General features: G+C 37.3%; 1 protein-coding gene across 1 annotated transcript; it reads left to right on the top strand.

The window, feature by feature from the left end:
• The first annotated feature begins 7,205 nt into the window (after positions 1–7,205).
• On the top strand, positions 7,206–8,778 carry rgs5b (regulator of G protein signaling 5b). Its single transcript, XM_028472901.1, has 5 exons — positions 7,206–7,373; positions 7,490–7,579; positions 7,684–7,745; positions 7,829–7,992; positions 8,078–8,778. Exons 1-5 carry the CDS (start codon positions 7,330–7,332, stop codon positions 8,252–8,254), a joined length of 537 nt encoding a protein of 178 aa, XP_028328702.1. The 5' UTR covers positions 7,206–7,329; the 3' UTR covers positions 8,255–8,778.
• Positions 8,779–18,644: the final 9,866 nt, after the last annotated feature.

Here is an 18,644-nt window from a genome sequence, read left to right as displayed (position 1 = left end):
GTACCTGACTATGTGTCGAAGTGTCCTTGGGCAAGACACTGAACCCAAAGTTGCTCCCAGTGGTCGACTAGCGCCTTGCATGGCAGTCCTGTCCCACTGGTGTGTGAATGTGACAGTGATTGGGTGAATGCGCTGATATGTAAAGCGCTTTGAGACTGCTTCAGTGTGGTGATAAAGCGCTATATAAATCAAGTCCATTTACCATATAGTGCTGGCGTTTAATATTTTACAGTAAATAGTTTGTGTGCTCAACTGCATTAACTTGGTTAAGGACAGCGGGCTTGTAATGGAAGGGTCACCGGTTCAAGTGACGTCTCACCCGGGCCAACACTGTTCAACCCCCAACTGCTCCCTGGGCACCATGGGTTAAATGCAGAGAATATATACTTTCTAGTACGCTACAAGTACATACTTATACTCAAGCATACTTAATAAAATGAACTTCAAGTATACTACTTTTTGCTAAGGGTAGTGGGGTTAGGAAGGGTTAGGGGTTAAGGTTAAGGGTTAGGGTAACGTAGAGTTAGGGGTTAGGGTTACAAAAGACATTTAATGACAGCCTTCATGACACCTTGTTCATGCTAATGACAGGTGTCATGTTATAATAATGACAGCGTAATGTCAGTCTTATGTATAAAACTTCAAGTAAATTGTGACTAAAACGTCAATAGGAAACCAGGCAAATTGCGATCTGGTAAATTTGGAAACACTTTTACTTATATCATCATATTGTGAACCAACCTGCTGATATATTAAAGAAAAGTTACATAAAATCAAGATCAAAGTCTTTATTGATATTTAATGATTATTTACTGTTCTGTAAACCTTGAGTTTCTGTTATTGTTTTAATTTCTAGGAGGCAATGTTCCTCATCATTTCAATGATTAAGAGATTTCAAGAAGGCATGTATGAGATTTTTGAAGGTCAGATTGTAAAAATGCATAATAAAGGTGATTGACTCATATTTATATTGTATTTTGCAAGGTACAATGAAGAAAACTTCGAGTACCTTGAGTATGTCGAGGTCGGCCGAAATGTCTTATTTTTTGGAAATCAAAATATTGTCAAATTACACTAAAATCTTAAAGTGATTTAGTAGGTTAAAACTAGACAAAAACTGAAATAGTCCTGATGACAAAATTTGTATTAAAATTAAGTTTTATAGTCAAACAAAACTGAATTATATTTTGCTAAATATTTATACAAAAAGTACACAAAACGACAACAGAAATGCACAAAAAAATACAAAAAGGCTAAAAAAAAAACACAAAATGACTCCAAAAAACTATATATTACAAAAAAATACACCAAACGACAACATAACAATGAAAATGACTCAAAATACACAAAACTAAATATTTATACAAAAAATACACAAAATTACAACATAAATGCACAAAACTACACCTACAAAAAAACAAACAAACACATTTATCATGTGCATGTCCCATAGAATTAAACCAGGGAAATTGCACACAATATTTGATTTCGCACCCACAAATAAACCCCTTTATAACACTAAAATACAGAGCATGTAGACCACTTTGTACATCCAACCTTAAAAACACACACATTTGGCCATAATTGGCAACTCTACTTAAACCCCGACTATATGAATGTATACTTCCGAGGGGCACTGTACTAGTTTTTATTAAAATTAAGTTTTAAAACTCAGTTGCATTATAGTCGAACAAAACTGAATCAAATTTTGCTGTCAAAATGAATACTACATTTCTGTCTTGCTTCCAAGCATCCCATTAACCTCCTGTTCCCAGACAGAACATCAGCTTTCCTAATAGAAGTCGGAACATCAGTGGGGTATAATGTTGCCGACCATTTCCTATAAAACTAATTTTAAATGCCTGCCGCTGAATATCTGCAATGTACCCAATTAGCTGAGTGTCTGCCAAAGGCCTGCTGGTGGACCGTTAGCGCTGCTGCTGCTGTGCTGTTTGTTTTAGTGACAGTGAGGGCAAACTTATTAGCCTCCTGTGGAGAATTATTCAGAAAACCCAAACTGTTAGTACTTCTTTATTCTCTCAGCTTGTTCTCTTTGATTATTCACAGAAAAGAGAAAGAAAGAGAGAGTACAACATTTAAATAACGTGGCTTTTTATAAGTAGTGTACCACCTTGAAAAAGGACATATACCCTAAACTGATTTAAGCATGAAACAACAAGCTACGTAATTTGATAAGTAGTGTGTTTACTCTCTGATTAAAAATATGCTGTTTTGATTGCAGGAGGCTGAAAAACTCTCCATGCATGTGTTAATACCTGGCAGTGTGTTAGAATTAAACATACATTCAGCTTTTTTATCTGCCAGGTACAGAAACCTAATGAGACAGATGGATGTATCCTGGAGGACTGCATATACTGTGGATCTGTTCCATGTGCTGTCGATATTAATATTCCGTCAAGGCTCAGGCTACTTAACATTGATTTGTCACTGCTGCTGCTTCTCCAGATGTTCGATGGCCAGCTGACATTTGATATTGCACAGATACGGCCATGTGCTTCACCGGTGGCCAGTAGCCATCGTAGTTGGGATGCATTAAATGAGTCTCCACCTGCTCTGTCCGATAGAAACCCATGCTGAATATGCAGATGATGGATTCTCTGTCCACTGCCAGATGGTGCCACTCGAACTTACCTTCAGTCTGCATAGACGTGATCCAATGAATAAAACTTTCTCTGGCGCTCTATTTTGACTATCATTTATGTGGCCTGCAAGATCAAAACATAACCACCAAACATGCGAGTTTTAGTGGAGGGAGAACAGGAAGACGATAAACGGAGGGAAAAAAACGATTTTTTTGGGAATTTGCCAGATAACGGCTCACATCGGCTGGGAAAAGTATGACTCTGGGAATTCCACTGTGTCGGCCTCCTTCCTGCATGTAAAAGATGAAGACGCTTGAAACCAGACTTTAGCATTGGTTAGACGTCATTATCCTCTGTGTCATAATTACAGAGAGTAAACTCACATTGGTAATACCATAGATCTTTATATAAAGCATATTATAGTATAACCTGCAATCATTTTTTAAAGTAAATGTTTTTTTATCAAAAAATATATAATTTTTAAAAAACCTGTATTTGTTGTTGATGTAAAATAGTATAAATTCCATCAACAAGTAAAAACTCAATTAAAATATACTTATATACGATAGTTTTAATTTACTACATTCCCTTAAGTGACAATAACAAAACTGTGAGTAATTTTTAAAAAATCATGTGAACAAAAACTAAAACTATATCAAAATATGTTGATATTTTTGTTCACAAAGGTAACCAACAGAAAATGGTGTAAACCAGCTTCAAAGAGCTGAACATAGAGAATCGTTGATTTTGGAAATTGATCCAGAAATAATATTTTGAATAAATGGATAAACAAACGTATGTAAAAAAATAAAATAAACGAAAAAAGATGATTCTCTATGTTCAGATTTGTGAGCTGGTTCTACAGCACCTCCTGCTGGTGACTGGTACCATGATCAGGAACACTGATTCAGATAACTGAATATCTGACAAAGGGAATGTTTGACATGTTTTGCTTTTGTTTTCCTTTATGTTATTCTGTAAGTGCCTCCTATGGGTACATAAGGCTGCAGTTTATAAAAAAGAAGTTCATGGGCTCTTCAAAAATATTGTGCCTTTTCTAGGTAAAGTTTCCTTCCCTTATTCGAAGACAAGTCTTCAAATTAACTGCAACCTTTTTAATGAATGCATTGCAAACTGTGGAGCCATGTGGTTCTTTCTAGTGCTTGGTAGCCGAAAATCATATTGTTTTAATTAAACAGGGACAAAATGATCCATTCATTTGTACATAAAGAAAGAGCAAAAAGGCTTTGATTATGCACTTGATTATTTTTCCTCATTATTTTTATGATTCACAAACACGTGACGACTTTTGAAAAGCAAGGCAGTGTTTGACACAATTTTGTTTCATTTAGGACCCAGTTATCCATTCATGGCAAGGCAAGGCCATTTTTTTTGTATAGTGCATTTCATACACAAGGCAACTCAATGTGCTTTACAGGATCAAAAAGTGCAACGGAAAACATTCAACAGCTTAAAATCAATAAAAACATTAAAATCAGCAGCAAAAAACATTTAAAATCATCAGTAACAAATTCTGATGAACTACGGCCTGGCTCGCAAAACATCTATGCACCAAATAGCACGTACCAAGTTCCCGAGAATTCAGTCAAATTACTCGGTTCCACCGGGTAAAACAAATCAAATTTTGCGACTTAAAATCATAATCTACGTTGAATTGCCTTTGAAACGATATATCACACGACTACGTACTGTATGTTCCGATAAATTTTGAAATTTTCAAAAAGGTCTCTGAGAGGCTCCTGACATCCGCTCATAGAATATCCATGTAAAATTACAGCCCGATTCAACGAGCATTAACGGAGGAGAAGTCATTTGAAATTGGGGCCCCCGTAGCACATACGAAATAATGGGCCCCATTCATATATTGGATTGTGTCAATGATTCAGCACCAACTGTCACAATATTTGACTCACATATAAATGATAAAACGACTTTCATGGAAATTGGCGAAAAAAGGGGGTGGGTCCACGGGCCACTAATCAAATTGTGTGAGGTATAATCATTATCTACGTTGAATTACCTTTGAAATTATAAATCACAAGACTATGTTCCCATAAATTTGGAAATTACCAGAAATGGATGGTGGGCCCCCGGGCCCCATTTTAAAAAACGGGTGTCTCATCATTCATAGAGTATTCACACCAAACTGCCTTCCGATCTAACGAGAATCAACGGAGGAGTATTCATTGGAAAAATTAGGCCAACAGGGGCCCCCATGACACGTACCCGGTAATGGGCCCCATTTATATATTGGTATGTGCCAATGAATCGGTACCACCAACCGTCATAATATTTGACTTGCAAATAAATGAGGCCTCTCGTGGGCCCCAAATCAAAAATCGGGCTCGAGTGTCACATCCATAGATTATACCTATCAAATTTCAGCCCGATCCGTTCATGAATAACAGAGGAATTAGTGATTTTAACTAATGTACACAACAACAAGAAAAAAAAGAAGAACAAAGTGAGTGGCGTTTTGTGTGCGGTAGGCCGACCTAGAAACATTTAAAATCATCAACAAACACATTACATCAAAAACAACACGAACAAAAAGTGCCTTTAACTTTGATTTAAAAATGTTCACATTGGATGCTGTCTTCAGCTCTGCTGGCAGTTTGTTCCACTTCTTTTGCAGCATAACAACTAAAAGCAGCATCCACGTGTTACTCAGACCTTGGCCTGATTTTCAGAACAATATTGTACCACAAAGACCTCTTATATCACATCTTTGCTCATTTTTGTATTAATTATGTGTTTGCAGAGACAGCCTTCATCCATTTGGACTATTGTCCCTAACCCAGATAGTTAATAATAACCTACACTGTGGCCTTACAGAGGTTGCACTAAAGAACTATTACTTAAAGTAGAGCTGATTTTGTTGCTCTACTCCCTTTCATTTCCTATGTAACACTGATCATTATTACAGTTTAAATGGGCGACAGTGGCACTTTTTAATCAGAGGGTCACCGGTTCAAATCCTGAGCTGTCATCAGCCAGACGGGGCTTTTTGAAGAGGACCAAGCATTGTTTGAGTCTGACTGCAGAGGAAGTCGCCTCAGATTACGTTCAATGAACTTTTAGCTTTTCCTTAAAGCTGGCTGACTTTCCTTTTCCTGCACAAGTCATTGAGACATTCCACATTAGTGGGGTTTACAGTTAGCCATTTGTCTCTGTGGTCTAAATATAGATTGTAACAAACAATTGAATTTTTAATGCTGAAGCTATAAATAGGGTTGACTGTTTAATTTCAGCACCTGCCCTGTAGTTGACCCTGCATGGACCACCTATGAGAAAACAACAAATCAACAATAGATGACAACGACTGGGGTTTATTATTATCTATATTATTTAGAAAAGAGAAAACTAAACTAAAAGCAATTAGATATTATTATTATACATAATGTTTGAGTGGCATTTCCAAGATTGAAAAATATTGTCTCTAATTTCTGATAAGTAGGGGGGTGTGGGGGGGTTTGGATATGATAACAGTAATGTATTCTATACATTTAATCAGGATGTTTCATAATATCACACACACACACGCACACGCGCACACACACACACACACACACACACACACACACACACACACACGCACTGCTGCAGCCAATTAAACAAATATGAATAATTACAGGACTTAAATAATCAAGGATATTATGTTGTCATTTATCTTCATCAGTAAATAGACGTACAGAAGAAAATTTCATACTGGATCCCCTGTTAAGCCCTTATATACAGTAAATATTAATAATATAATAAATAAAATATACCACGTCCCTGAAAACAGGAACAAGTAGGTCAGAGAATAGATGGATGGATACAATTATTTTAAATAATTCTAATGAATGTAAAAACCGAACAATAAAAATACCAACATAAAGCCAAGTAGGAGTAAATCTGTGTTTTGTTTTAGAGACTCCAATTAGCCCAACAGCGTGGGATGAATAAACAATTCGGTGAGTGGAGAGTATTCAGATCCTTTTAATATCACATAGACAATACCTTAAAAACATTTTTTTTTAAAAAGCGGTACTGCTGTTGAAATTATGTAAGCTTTGCTAATGTAAAAATCGGAATGATTTAGAAGAACTACAAAGTTTGAATACTACTGAATACAAAGATTTTGTATTGCATTATCTTTGTAGTCTCTGATACACTGACTACATGTTGTGTGTTAAACTCTGAGTTTGAGAGTGACTATCTTGGTTACAAGTTTTTACTCAAACTCTACGGATGATGATTTACAGTTCTCCAATTTAGGTTTTTTACGTATTTTTGTTTTAATGTGTTAAAGTTGTTTCAGGTTTTGACACAAAAATGAGTTCCTTCAAAATGGGGATTTTCTTTGTTCAGTTGAAGCCCACAGGGATTCAATACAACAACTGTAACCACATTGACTCACACTGTACGTGTCACTAATGCTGGTCAGCACTGAGGAAGTAGTCTGGAGGAAAATCAGTGTAGAGGAGTCTCCTCATCCTCCCACACGTCTCCTCTCATTGGCTCGTGGGTGTGATGTCATGGTGGACCACGCTATAAAAAAAACTCATGCTTCCACAGAGAAGGCAGACAGAGCTTACGTCTCATACATGCTCCATCACTGCAAGAATTGGAGTTCTGTAAGAAACTTGTCTACAAACTTGTAGACAGTTGTCAAACCCCTTTGGATTGGATTTATTAAGCAGAAGAAGAGAAAGGTCTCACCATGTGCAGAGCACTGGAATCTCTGCCTATCACCTGCCTGGAAAGGTGAGCCTTCTTGCGTTTCTCTAACATCTTGTTTGGTGCTTGTACTTGTTGAATCTGCAGAGATAGCTGCTTTTATTTGAATTCTTTTAAAAGAATGTATTTTATGTTTTGCACAGGGCAAAGGAGCTGAAGGCTTTGTTTGGAAGCCTCCTACAGAAGTCTGATCACAACATCGCGGCTCATTCAAAAAAAAGTGATGGACTGAGGTAAGACATTCATTCAAAAACCTCTTCGGTGACATATAAAGTCAAAATCTGAGAAGTGCTGTTGATTCGCCCAAAGTTTTACTCATTGGCATCTTTCTTTAAAGGGTGAATGTCAACGAGCCTCTGCAATGGAAGGAGTCGTTTGAGAAACTTTTGTCCAGCCAAAGTAAGAAATGTCTTTCAGTGTCTCGTAGTCCACTTTGAAAGATGACGTGCAGGTAGTAACCGTCTTCTCTCTCTTTCCTTCAGATGGGCTTTGCCTGTTCCGAGCATTCCTGGTGTCAGAGTTCAGTGAGGAAAACATTGCTTTCTACTTGGCATGTGAAGACTACAGAACCACAAAGACTTCAAAAATGCCTGCCAAAGCGAAGAAAATCTACAACGAGTTCATTGGCGCCGACGCTCCGCGTGAGGTAGATATTTACTATAATGGTTCTCATTACTTAACTTGTTTCTACTGTGTAGCTGATGAGATTTAAACAACGTTTGTTTCCTCAGGTCAATCTGGACCATCTGACGAAAGCCATCACCAAAGACAACATGGAACAACTTGACGGGACCTGTTTCGACCTGGCCCAAGCCAAAATCTACACCCTGATGGAAAAAGACTGCTATCCTCGCTTCCTTAAATCCACAACGTACCTGGAAATGACAAGAAAGGCAAAGAGAGGCTAAGAGCACTTAACAGGCATATAGTCGGATCTTCAAGAAAAGCGATACTGTTGCACAACAGAGACTGGAGAAGTTCAGATGGAAAAAAATGCCTCAAGCAGAGGAGATTCACGCCAAGGTTTTGGAGTTACCACCAAAGACTGTGAATCCCAGCTGAAGTGAAAGGACATGTTGATTACAGCACATACCTGACAGACTTATAGCTAAAGGCAGAGTCTTGGCTTGAAACATGCACTGTGTGTACAAGACTGTACAAACGACAACCACAGAGCTGTGAGCTTTAAAAAAAGCAAAGAGGCACGGATGAGTTGATATCAAACAATGAGAAATGCTTCTGCAAAGCATTATTTTTTAATTTATTCATTATTTATCTTTGTTTTAAAAAAAAAATTGCCAGTGATAACTGTTTTATATGTTTGTCTGAATCTGAAGTACTGTATTTAAATAAACCCATGATCTAAATAAATGTTTTGCAAAAGTTTGTTGTTTGTTAAGTGAAAAATGAGTTTTTGATGAAGGTGGATTTTGCAATTTATGAAAGAAAAAATAAGTTACAATTTCTGTCTACTTATTTAAAGGCATTAGAACGTATCCACCATATTCCTGGGGTCGTGACTTCTTGATGATGGGTGCAACCTTTTGTGTGATGGATTGATTAAACACGGCACTAACACAAATAAAGAAATTATTAAAGTCAACAGATGGCTCAAGTGTCTTAATCACAGTACTCATCATAAAGTGCTTCACACACAGAACGCCAACCTCAAATTTCAGCCTTTCACAATAACTATACACTGGTATACAACAGACAACCTTGACATCTTTCAAAACCTAAAATAGCTTACGTTTGTGTAAGAGTGTAACCACTAAACAAATTATTTCAGGAAGAACTAGAAGTGTTATTGATTTGCTGCTCTCTGACTGCTCTATCTCACAGAGGGTTATGTCCACAAATACATCTATAGTAGGCAGAAATTTAAATATTATTGCTTTTGTGTGTATATTCCTTGCAAATCTGTTAGAATGAAAGCGTGTATTTAAAAAAAAAAAAAAAAAAAAAAAGGTCTTTGTTTAAAACGTACAGAAAATACTTGTTGTTGTGATACATGAGCACATTATGAACTGAAGAGGTATTTATATTGTTTTTATAAAGCTGCCTCTTAAACCCGACATTTTTTCCAATATAAGAATTAAAGATTATCATCATATCATTTTTGGCGTGAGCTCCAAACTCACTGAAAAAGGCCAATCTTAGGTACACAACACAATCGCCAGTGTTGTAATAACTGATGAGGGGCAAAATGTTCTTTATATATACTAAATGAAGTGTGTGTATGTGACCACTCATTTACATGTAGCCAGGGACATAAAAAAGCTCCTAATATGTATGATACAGTACTAACTATAGTAAATTAAATTGATTTATATAGCGCTTAATCCCTACTGAGGTAGTCTAAAAGCGCTTTACAATATCAGCTCATCCACTTATTCACACCCCAATGGGAAACAGTGCTTTACAACAAGTGTACGCTGAGGGGCGGATTCGCTAAGAGCTAGAAATAAAGGGCGGTAAACCATGTGTGTCCCTATATACTTTGGTGGTGCCGTTTCCTCACCTGCTGTGGGGAATTCACTAACATTGCGACACTAATAGCTGCGCGTATAGACGTGGTTGAGACCGCCCTATTTAATTGAACATTTTGCTCGTTCATGGTGGAGAGGTGAGTGCACAGAAGCACAAAATGACATTTAAAGAAGTTCAATTGGTGGCAGGTGGACTTTTCTGTCTGCTGCACAAACATTTAATAATGTAGAAAACAAAATAAACAAAGAAAAAAGTTTATTTTCATTTTTTTTTCAAACAACAACTTTAAAACCTAATGATATTTCTTCCCCCTAATTTCATGTGGCTATTCTGTCAGGTCCTGTAAGTTTGCTCTGATCAGTCCATGAAAAACAGACAGATTTGGACAAAAACATATTGATCTGTTGATGCCATTGATCTGAGTTAATGCAGCAACACAGTCTGTCAATCACTTGATCAGCACCATTTGAAGATGATCTACTGAGCATCATACAGCAGGTGTGAGCAGCGCTATGTGACGCAAACTCTCATACTGTATGTGACCATTGCCCCATGCGTAAATTACGCATCTGATCAGCTGATTCTGGCCTTCCATCAAAGCGACGCAAGAGTTTATTGACGGTCAAAACATGGAGAGAAAGACTCACATGCTCATTGGAGCTGTGCGTCCAAAGCCACATCCTCTGGCACAACATCCTCTGGCTATGCACCGCAGCGGACACACACGTACTAAAATCAACACGTGTCGTACTATTTTCCTGTGCTATAATAATCACCGCAAACAGTTCCAGATTTGATGAATCCCATTACACTTACTGCATTACTTCATTTATATGTCCTCCTCCCATTTTTTTGCTCGCCTTGTGAGCTCCTCCTACTATACATATTCATCAGAGGAAAATACGCTAAATGGATTGAGGGCACGCCCTGATGCACAGTCCTGATTCCTTAGGGTTTGTAGGGATTATTAGTGTGGAGTGACATTTGCACACGTTTTGGACACCTTTAGTGAGTCCACCCCTCAGTGTCTAATAGAGTTGAGGAGATTCCTCATCAAAAGCAGGAAGTCCAAACCTCTGGACGTGGATTTTATTCTGTGTGTGTGTGTGTGTGAGGCTGAAAGTTGGTCACTGTGTGGACTGAGCAGCAGCCGCCCACTGAGCACCTCCACAGCTTTGTTTATGAACACACACTTCATGTGGCTGCTTGAGTCACCTCTCCTTGGGTTAATATGCTCCTTTATTCCTTTCATTCTGAGAATGATTCATCTTCACTGCTACACTTCTCACTGCTGGCATCAGCCTAAAGCTCTCCTGTTTCAACAAACATGATCTGTGCAAACACTGAGCCATTAAGGATTCAAAGGTAAAGTCATTAGCACCGCTCTGACACTGGTGGAAAAAAGGTAGAGTCTTTGCCCTCCATTCCTCTTTGTTACTGTCATTTTAACCTGGGGTGATGAAAAGCACACAGTCAAGTTCGATCAGTGTTTCCCAATATTTTCTGTTGTGTGCACCCCAGAGACTCTCTTCAACTGACAAGTATCCCCCATAACTCAATTATTACCACCTTGTTTTCATTACATGTTGGCTTCTGAACTCTTTTCTGTAGCTCGAGCAACAGATGTCCACAGTTTAGTCTGATTTAGAACAGATATTTGGCCCTTAAGTCCCGTCGTGCTTTCCCCCTGACTGACATTCCACAACTAAATACCATCTTCAGAAATGCAACTATAGTAAAGTTAAAAGTAACATTCACCAAGTGAACATTTACACATATTTTGGATTTTGTATTATAATCACTTAAATATTTGGTAGCAGGGGTGGACTAGGACCAAAATTAAGCTTTTATCACATTTTTGTCCATTGCCACTTTTCATAAGCTAACTTTGGCCCAATAATAGCACTTGTTTCCTTTTTCCCCACAATTTGTCTGTTTTTGTTCCACATTTTCTCCCTTTGCCATTATATACTACCTATTTCCTCTTTATTTGCCCATTTTTTGGCAACTCTTGACTGCTTTTGGCCCATTTTAGTCACTTTTCACTCTTTTTTTTGCCACTTTTTAGCCATTTTTCGACCATTTTTGGCCACCTGTTAACATGTCTTCCTGCATTCGCTCGTCAAAAAAAACCAAAAAAAACGTAGGAGACCGGACCAGCCCGCCTTGGGTCGACGGCCCACTTTGGAAATAAATTCATAAATGTTTCCACGTACCCCTGGTTGGAAAGCACTTAGATTATCAACATGTTTTTTGTATTTCTCAGCAAGCTGAAGCAAACCCAGACTACATAAATGAGCAATTACAGAATCACTTTGAATTCATTGCTCAGTTGAGGCAAATTCTCATAAATCATCTCTAAATTAAGCCAGCATCTTGTATTTATACTCAAAGCATGTGAAGACCTGATAAGGTGTGGCTCCATGTGGGTGGGCAAAACATGCTTGGACGTTTTTAGTGTGTTTGATGATTGCAAAGTGCTTTACAGGAAGTCTGCTGATTTTGATTTCACATGCTTTTAATGTTCTGAGTCAACAGGATGGTGGACAAAGTCCCAGGGGTGGAAAGACTGGATATGACCAACACACAAACAAACACACATATTTACCTATTTTATAAAAGAGCAGAGATGCTAATTTTTCTGACATCACAAATTTGAAAACAAATCAGTGCCAAATTATCAAGTGATTCTTAGCCCAAAGGTCAGAGACTCCTACTTAACCCATGATCACCAAACATGCATATATTTGATTCCTACACTGAGTCCCTAAGGATGGCCCAAACCATACAGTGGATTCTCCCCCATGAGCCTTTCCTTTGGCGCCGTGTAGGTCCTCTTTTATTTACTTTCCACTTTTTCCAGTATCTGGGAGACCAAAATAGATTAAATAGAACTTCCAACTAATTCAATTTAAAAGTCAAGGCTGTCATGTTTTTATCTGCTCTATGTGCTTTCTCCTCTCTCTTTCATTTTCAGATTTCCTGGCGTTGGAGCGACTGTTAATCTGTTGTTCTCTGCATTATGTTCTGTTCTCTTTCTGTCCACTAACTCCAGCCAACCATTGTTGCTGATATTAGCAAATGCAGAAAAGTGGGGCTTATTTGGAGCCTGGTCAATGGTGCAATAGTAACAATCCTGCCATACACCAAAGCCATCCTTCTGACTTTGTTGATATATTCAGCAACTTTTCAGACCCCCAACAACTTTTTTTCTTTTTCTTTTCAAAAAAAACCCCCGGGACAATTCTAGCGAAGTTCGGGCCCGTGCACCTCACCCTGAGGTTTTAGCTGACACGTATCTATGTTGGAAAATTATCAGTTCAATTCACTTCAGAAACTTCATGATTTTACCAATTTTTGTGTAATTTAGAGGGATTTTGTGAAATTGTTTGTGAGAAATTACAAGAAAAGTTCTTTTCACAATTTGCAATTAAAAATGACTGCATTCATGTGATATAAGCCTCTAAAAATATGGTAGAGTTTCATCAAATTGGTGAATTTGAGATATCTACAACTGGATTATTTGGTCATTTACACAATAAATAATGTTTTCTCTGTCATTTTTATTTTCTCCTGCGGGCCAAATCGGATGCTCTAAAGGGCCGGATTTGGCCCCTGCGCTTTGAGTTTGACACGTGTGCTATAAAGAATCAGAATCAGCATCAGCTATATTTGTCATTGCACACGTTACAGAACAACACAATTTCAGTTTCAGTTGTAAAGTCGCCTAAGAACAATCTATGCTTTGCTAACTACCTAATCAGTTCTCTCTATACCTCACTATTCACAATTCTCTCAATCCAATTTAATTATGTCGGACTGGTTCCTCGATTACCCCACCGAGTTTCATCCGGATCGGATCCAGATTGCGTATTTCACCGCGACTTTATTGAAAAAAATGTGGGTGCCCATACATTTGGACCTACAGTATCGTTATCATTGAGGATATAGCGGTTAAAGTGTAAATGATCAAGGTACCTAAACTGCCAATACCTGGCAAAGAGGACATTTGGTACTTGGCGGAGCTCTGTTGTCTCTCATTGATCGTAAATACAATTTCGAGACACTCATCTTTCAATTTACGTAATATCATTGTTGATTCAATCTCAACCTTCAAATCCAAATAGTCTCGCCATATTTGTAATAACTAATAACTGCACATACAGGAATAGAAGATGAGAAATACAACAAGATGAATAGGTCTTAATAGAGTTGGTAAATTTTTGTATTCTTAAGAAATCAAACAGACAGTGCACACCTGGATGAGCCAACACTTTGGCGGCTCCAGCAGTAGTAGTCTGAGCGTCTGAGAGCCCAATAGGTGGGGCTCAGTCCACCTCTTCAGGACACCCACTCTAATGGTGTAACTGAGTCAGCAAACTCATTTTAAAAACATATTTCTAATGCGAGTGGGTGATTAATAGCTTCGCCAGAGGAGCTTTAACCAAGTGGTGTAGTGCACAAACAAAGAGCTGTAGTCAAGGCAATGGAGTTACCAAGGCAACCAACCCAGCAAATTCTACACAGCCTCAACTGGGTGGCGTGTGCTTGATAAACAATAATTCCAGTGGGAGAGATGAGTCTTTTTTATTTAGTTTGGTTGGATGTCACATTTACTGCACTGCAGGTGCAATTATCATTAACTCAAACATGTGTGACATTGAGAGGTTAAAATGTTTTAGAAATAGTTAATCCACAAGTTATACGCCTCATAATACATTCTAATTCTTCAGAAAATACTGAAAAGACGAGGCTATTAGAAGCAACGTAATTCTAAAAATTGGTTGGATGAACCAAAATCCTTGAAACTATCATTTAGATCAAGTACAAAACCAGACGTTTTAAACAGAAGCGGGTGTCCAACAAAATTCCTTCTCCTGTGACCTGCACAGTAATCACACAGTAGACTTTACTGTAAAACAACAAGAATCTCAGATGTTCTCACATATATTGTGGTACTTTCACAACAAATGATTCAATAACTTCACAATTTAAACATTCCCATGGAAGTGGTCCAGTAATCTGCTTGTCCTATTATGTTCGGTAGACTAGAAACTCTGGACTTTTAACTCATAAACACATGATGACAGAAATGGCCTGAACGTGATTTAACTACGACTTCAAAGATGAGTAAATCTTCCCTAAAAGTAAACTACAGCTCTGCGTTGTCTGTTTTAGTGTATTCAGGATGAGTTAAAGGCATTTATCTCTTCTTAGTTTACTTACTGCTGCTTTAATGTGATATATATATATATATATATATATATATATATATATATATGTGTATAACGTTTAGAATGAGCTCTACGCTCACATATTACTTTGCTGAACCGGTCCAGACTGGAGCCAAGCTGAGAGATACAACATGGGTCAAAGTGCTTCTATGAGGCTGATATTTTACAGCGACTACCAGCCTCTGAGTAAATATGTTCAAAACAATCAAACTGAGACACAATATGGTCAGCAAAGGTTACTTTTATCCATCTATCCAGGGATGGAGCAGTGATTTTAAAAGTGAGGGTGTTCTAAGGGTAGGGCAACCGTCGACTCCCAATTTAGTTTATTAAATTAATTTACTAAAACCATGATAAAGCTTTTATTAAGTCAGTGATACTCGACATGTGGCTCTTTATGTCTTAATTTAAATTATTATTACCCTAGAAATCCTCAAAAGGGGGAAACTTTAATCTGTGCACTTTTTAATCCTTTTTTACCTTTTTCTTTGGCCATTTTGCAACTTTTTTGTTACATTTTTGCCCCTTTTCCAAAAGATTTAACACTTTTGTTTTCTTCAGATTTTAGCTTCCTTTTGCCAAAAAATATCCTTTTTTCCTCATTTTTCCATTTTTGCAAGTAGTTTTTGACATTCATCGAATTCTTGTCCATTTTTGAAACAGTTTTTGCCACTTTTCATCCCAAAAAGCTTCCTTTTGCCCAATAATAACACTCGTTTCATTTCTTCCCTACATTTTGCCTCTTTTTGTTCCACATTTTAGCCATTTTTCACAATTGTTTGCCACATTTTGCTCATTCAAGCTACCATATGCCATTACATACCAGTTTCCTCTTTGTTGTCAATTATTTTGCCACTCTTAACTGCTTTTGGCCCATTTTATCATAGACACTCAAAGCGCTTTACAGAATTCAGGCATTATTCTTTCACTCCACACTTATAAGGTGGTAAGCTACTATTGTAGCCACAGCTGCCCTGGGGCAGACTCCTCACTCTTTCTTGCAACGTGTTGGCCACTTTTGGACCATTTTTTGCCAACTGTTACATATTTTTGTCACTTTAGTTGTCATTGTTAACTCTTTGTTTATCATGTCAGAAAGGGGGCTTTGTCAAATGGCCGGCTGTGATTGGCTTGATCACAATTCAATCAATCTAACTGGACCAATATGTTTTCAACAACGAATCCTCCACAGGTGAGATGCACCTGCATCCATCCATTTTCTGATCTGCTTGTGGCTTTTTTCAGTTTCACAGGGGTCTGCTGGTGCCTTGGTTACTTTTATTGATACCATTAAATATGAACCACCAACAGTTTGTTAGCCTCGCTCAATGCTGCCGAATAAAACCATGCACTTGATAGTGAGGTGTTGATCTTGGGGAGTGATAAGAACAGTGATAAGGTAACCTATAACACCTGATGTGAGTGTCTGTTTTACTGAGTAAACTAAGCTAATGAATGTATGTATATACATCTTTTGAATATATTTGGGATTTTGGATTTATAGACCAAATGTAAATTGTAAATGTGTTTGAAAAGAAGTTCAATTTTAAATGTGTTTTAAAGGAAATAAGGAGAAGGATGTGAGTGTTTGTGTGTTTCTTCCTCTGAGACTCTGCCTTTATTTTACAGATTTCATCTTTTTGTTATTGTGGTCGCCACGCCTGGGACCGGTAACTACAACAAACTTCATCTTTAAAGTGATCGACCAATGTCCGGGGCAAAAATTAAGTTCACCAGCGATCAGAAAGCGGGTTATTGGAACAGCTGGATACAGCTGTTGGACAATGGCTAAAAGGGCTAAACATTTATCTTTGAGCAACTTTTTCAAAAAAAACCCTCATCAGACTGTAAAATTTAACAGTACAGAGGTCCAGTTGTGGAGTAGCGGCCTCTGCTGTATATCCACTCATAGGTACAGTATATTATTCGTACCATAGGCTAATTTACAGTGGCCAAGCTGATTTTATTATAGCGTATCATAAATCGTTAACAAACATCTCATATCATCTTTAAAAATAATCAGGCTTATTCTGATTTTTCCAGGCTCACCCATTAGCTACAATCTGGCTCCACCACAGAGAGCACAAGCCTCCGCTGTCCTAATAAATGAATAAATTAAATTCAATGAACATTTTGATCCGATCTGCATGAAACTCAGTGGGATAATTGAAGATCCAACCAGGCATATTTGGGTCAAATTTCATATGAACCCATATATTAATTTTTTAGTATATATAGTTCTGGATCCCCTCCAATTACTTTCATGGAATCTTCCATGACTTAAGGTTTCTCTTTGGTTAAAAAATAAATAAAAATGTTGAAATCTGTTAAGTACTTATGATGTAATCCTGCTAACAGTGAAACAAATAAACAAATAAATGCTACTGTTCATGACTTCATAGAATATATGCACCAAAGTAGTATATAAGGATTATGGTTTCTAACTTTTTTAGGTATCTGTGCTGTGGTAGTTTCATAAACTTCTCCTGAGCCACGGTTCTGTTTTGAATGACTTCCTGCTTCAGAAAATATGATTGGACTATTATCAGGCTCCCTCGTCCTAAAACGCTGTGTTGGAGCACAGGATGCAGGATGAGGTTTAAGGAGAATTGCACCCCAGCAGTTTTCATCTAACCTTGTCTATTTGTCGAGGCAAAGGGAAAACATGCAATTTCCACACTAACAGGTTCCATAAATGGTAGAGATTTTTGTTATTTTTATGCACCATATTAATCTTGTTAAGATCAACTCAGGTGGCTTTAGAGTCAGTCCAGGCGTTCTTAAATTTGGGAATATATGCAATCATTTGTGAGTCATCACGTTCCTGTTCTGATGAAAGCGTGGCAGCAGACAAAAGACAGTGTGAAATGTGTGAAATATTATTAGTTTTTGTTTGTTTGTTTTTTCTATTAATTGGCATTAAGGCAACAATACGGTTTTAAGCCATTGGGTGTGAAAATTCAAAAGCCTTGTCTGTTTTAATTAAAAGGCATGTTACGTGGGAATGTGATTGTTTCTTCTTCATTTGAGACTGAAGTTTTAAACAAAACCCTGTAAAGCGCTTTAAATGTCTATGATAAAGAGCTATATAAAATCCAGTGCATTATTATTATTATTATTATTATTATTATTATTATTAATAAGATAAGAGAGATATTGATATATTTATACTGAATGGTATTTGTGTATTCATATTTTTTTCTCATGTCTTCTGAAAACCTGAAAGATGGGCTTTTTTGAAGAAGAAGAAGAAAGAAGAAAAAAAAGAGGCTGCTTTAAATTAATCTTTGATGTGCTTAGAGTGCATCTCTGCTGCCCCCTTGTGGTAAAATATTCTCTGTAAAAAATGCACCCTAAACTGCCCATTGTTATCCTTCACTGACCATCACTGCTGCTTTTTTAGCTTTTGCAACTTAATAACAATCTGGTGTATTTTGTGTGTAACATCAAGCTTCTGTCTTATTTGGTTTTTTTTATTTCATTTTTATGCTTTTCTCTAATTCTAATGCACCATCTTATTATTTTTAATTATTTGTTTCCCGACTGTTTTCTAAATTGAGGTCACAGCTTACAT

The sequence above is a fragment of the Gouania willdenowi genome, chromosome 17 (genome assembly GCF_900634775.1).
Source record: "Gouania willdenowi chromosome 17, fGouWil2.1, whole genome shotgun sequence".
Classification (NCBI taxonomy): domain Eukaryota; kingdom Metazoa; phylum Chordata; class Actinopteri; order Blenniiformes; family Gobiesocidae; genus Gouania; species Gouania willdenowi.
Note: the sequence above shows the minus strand (reverse complement) of the source record. Positions and strands in the feature narration are given on the sequence as shown.

Excerpts from the sequence above, each read along its gene's own strand:
- rgs5b (XM_028472901.1), top strand. The coding sequence starts at position 7,330 with ATGTGCAGAGCACTGGAATCTCTGCCTATCACCTGCCTGGAAAG. Across the intron at positions 7,580-7,683 it reads AAAAAAAGTGATGGACTGAG|GGTGAATGTCAACGAGCCTC; the intron begins GTAAGACATTCA and ends CTTTCTTTAAAG. Across the intron at positions 7,993-8,077 it reads GCGCCGACGCTCCGCGTGAG|GTCAATCTGGACCATCTGAC; the intron begins GTAGATATTTAC and ends TTGTTTCCTCAG.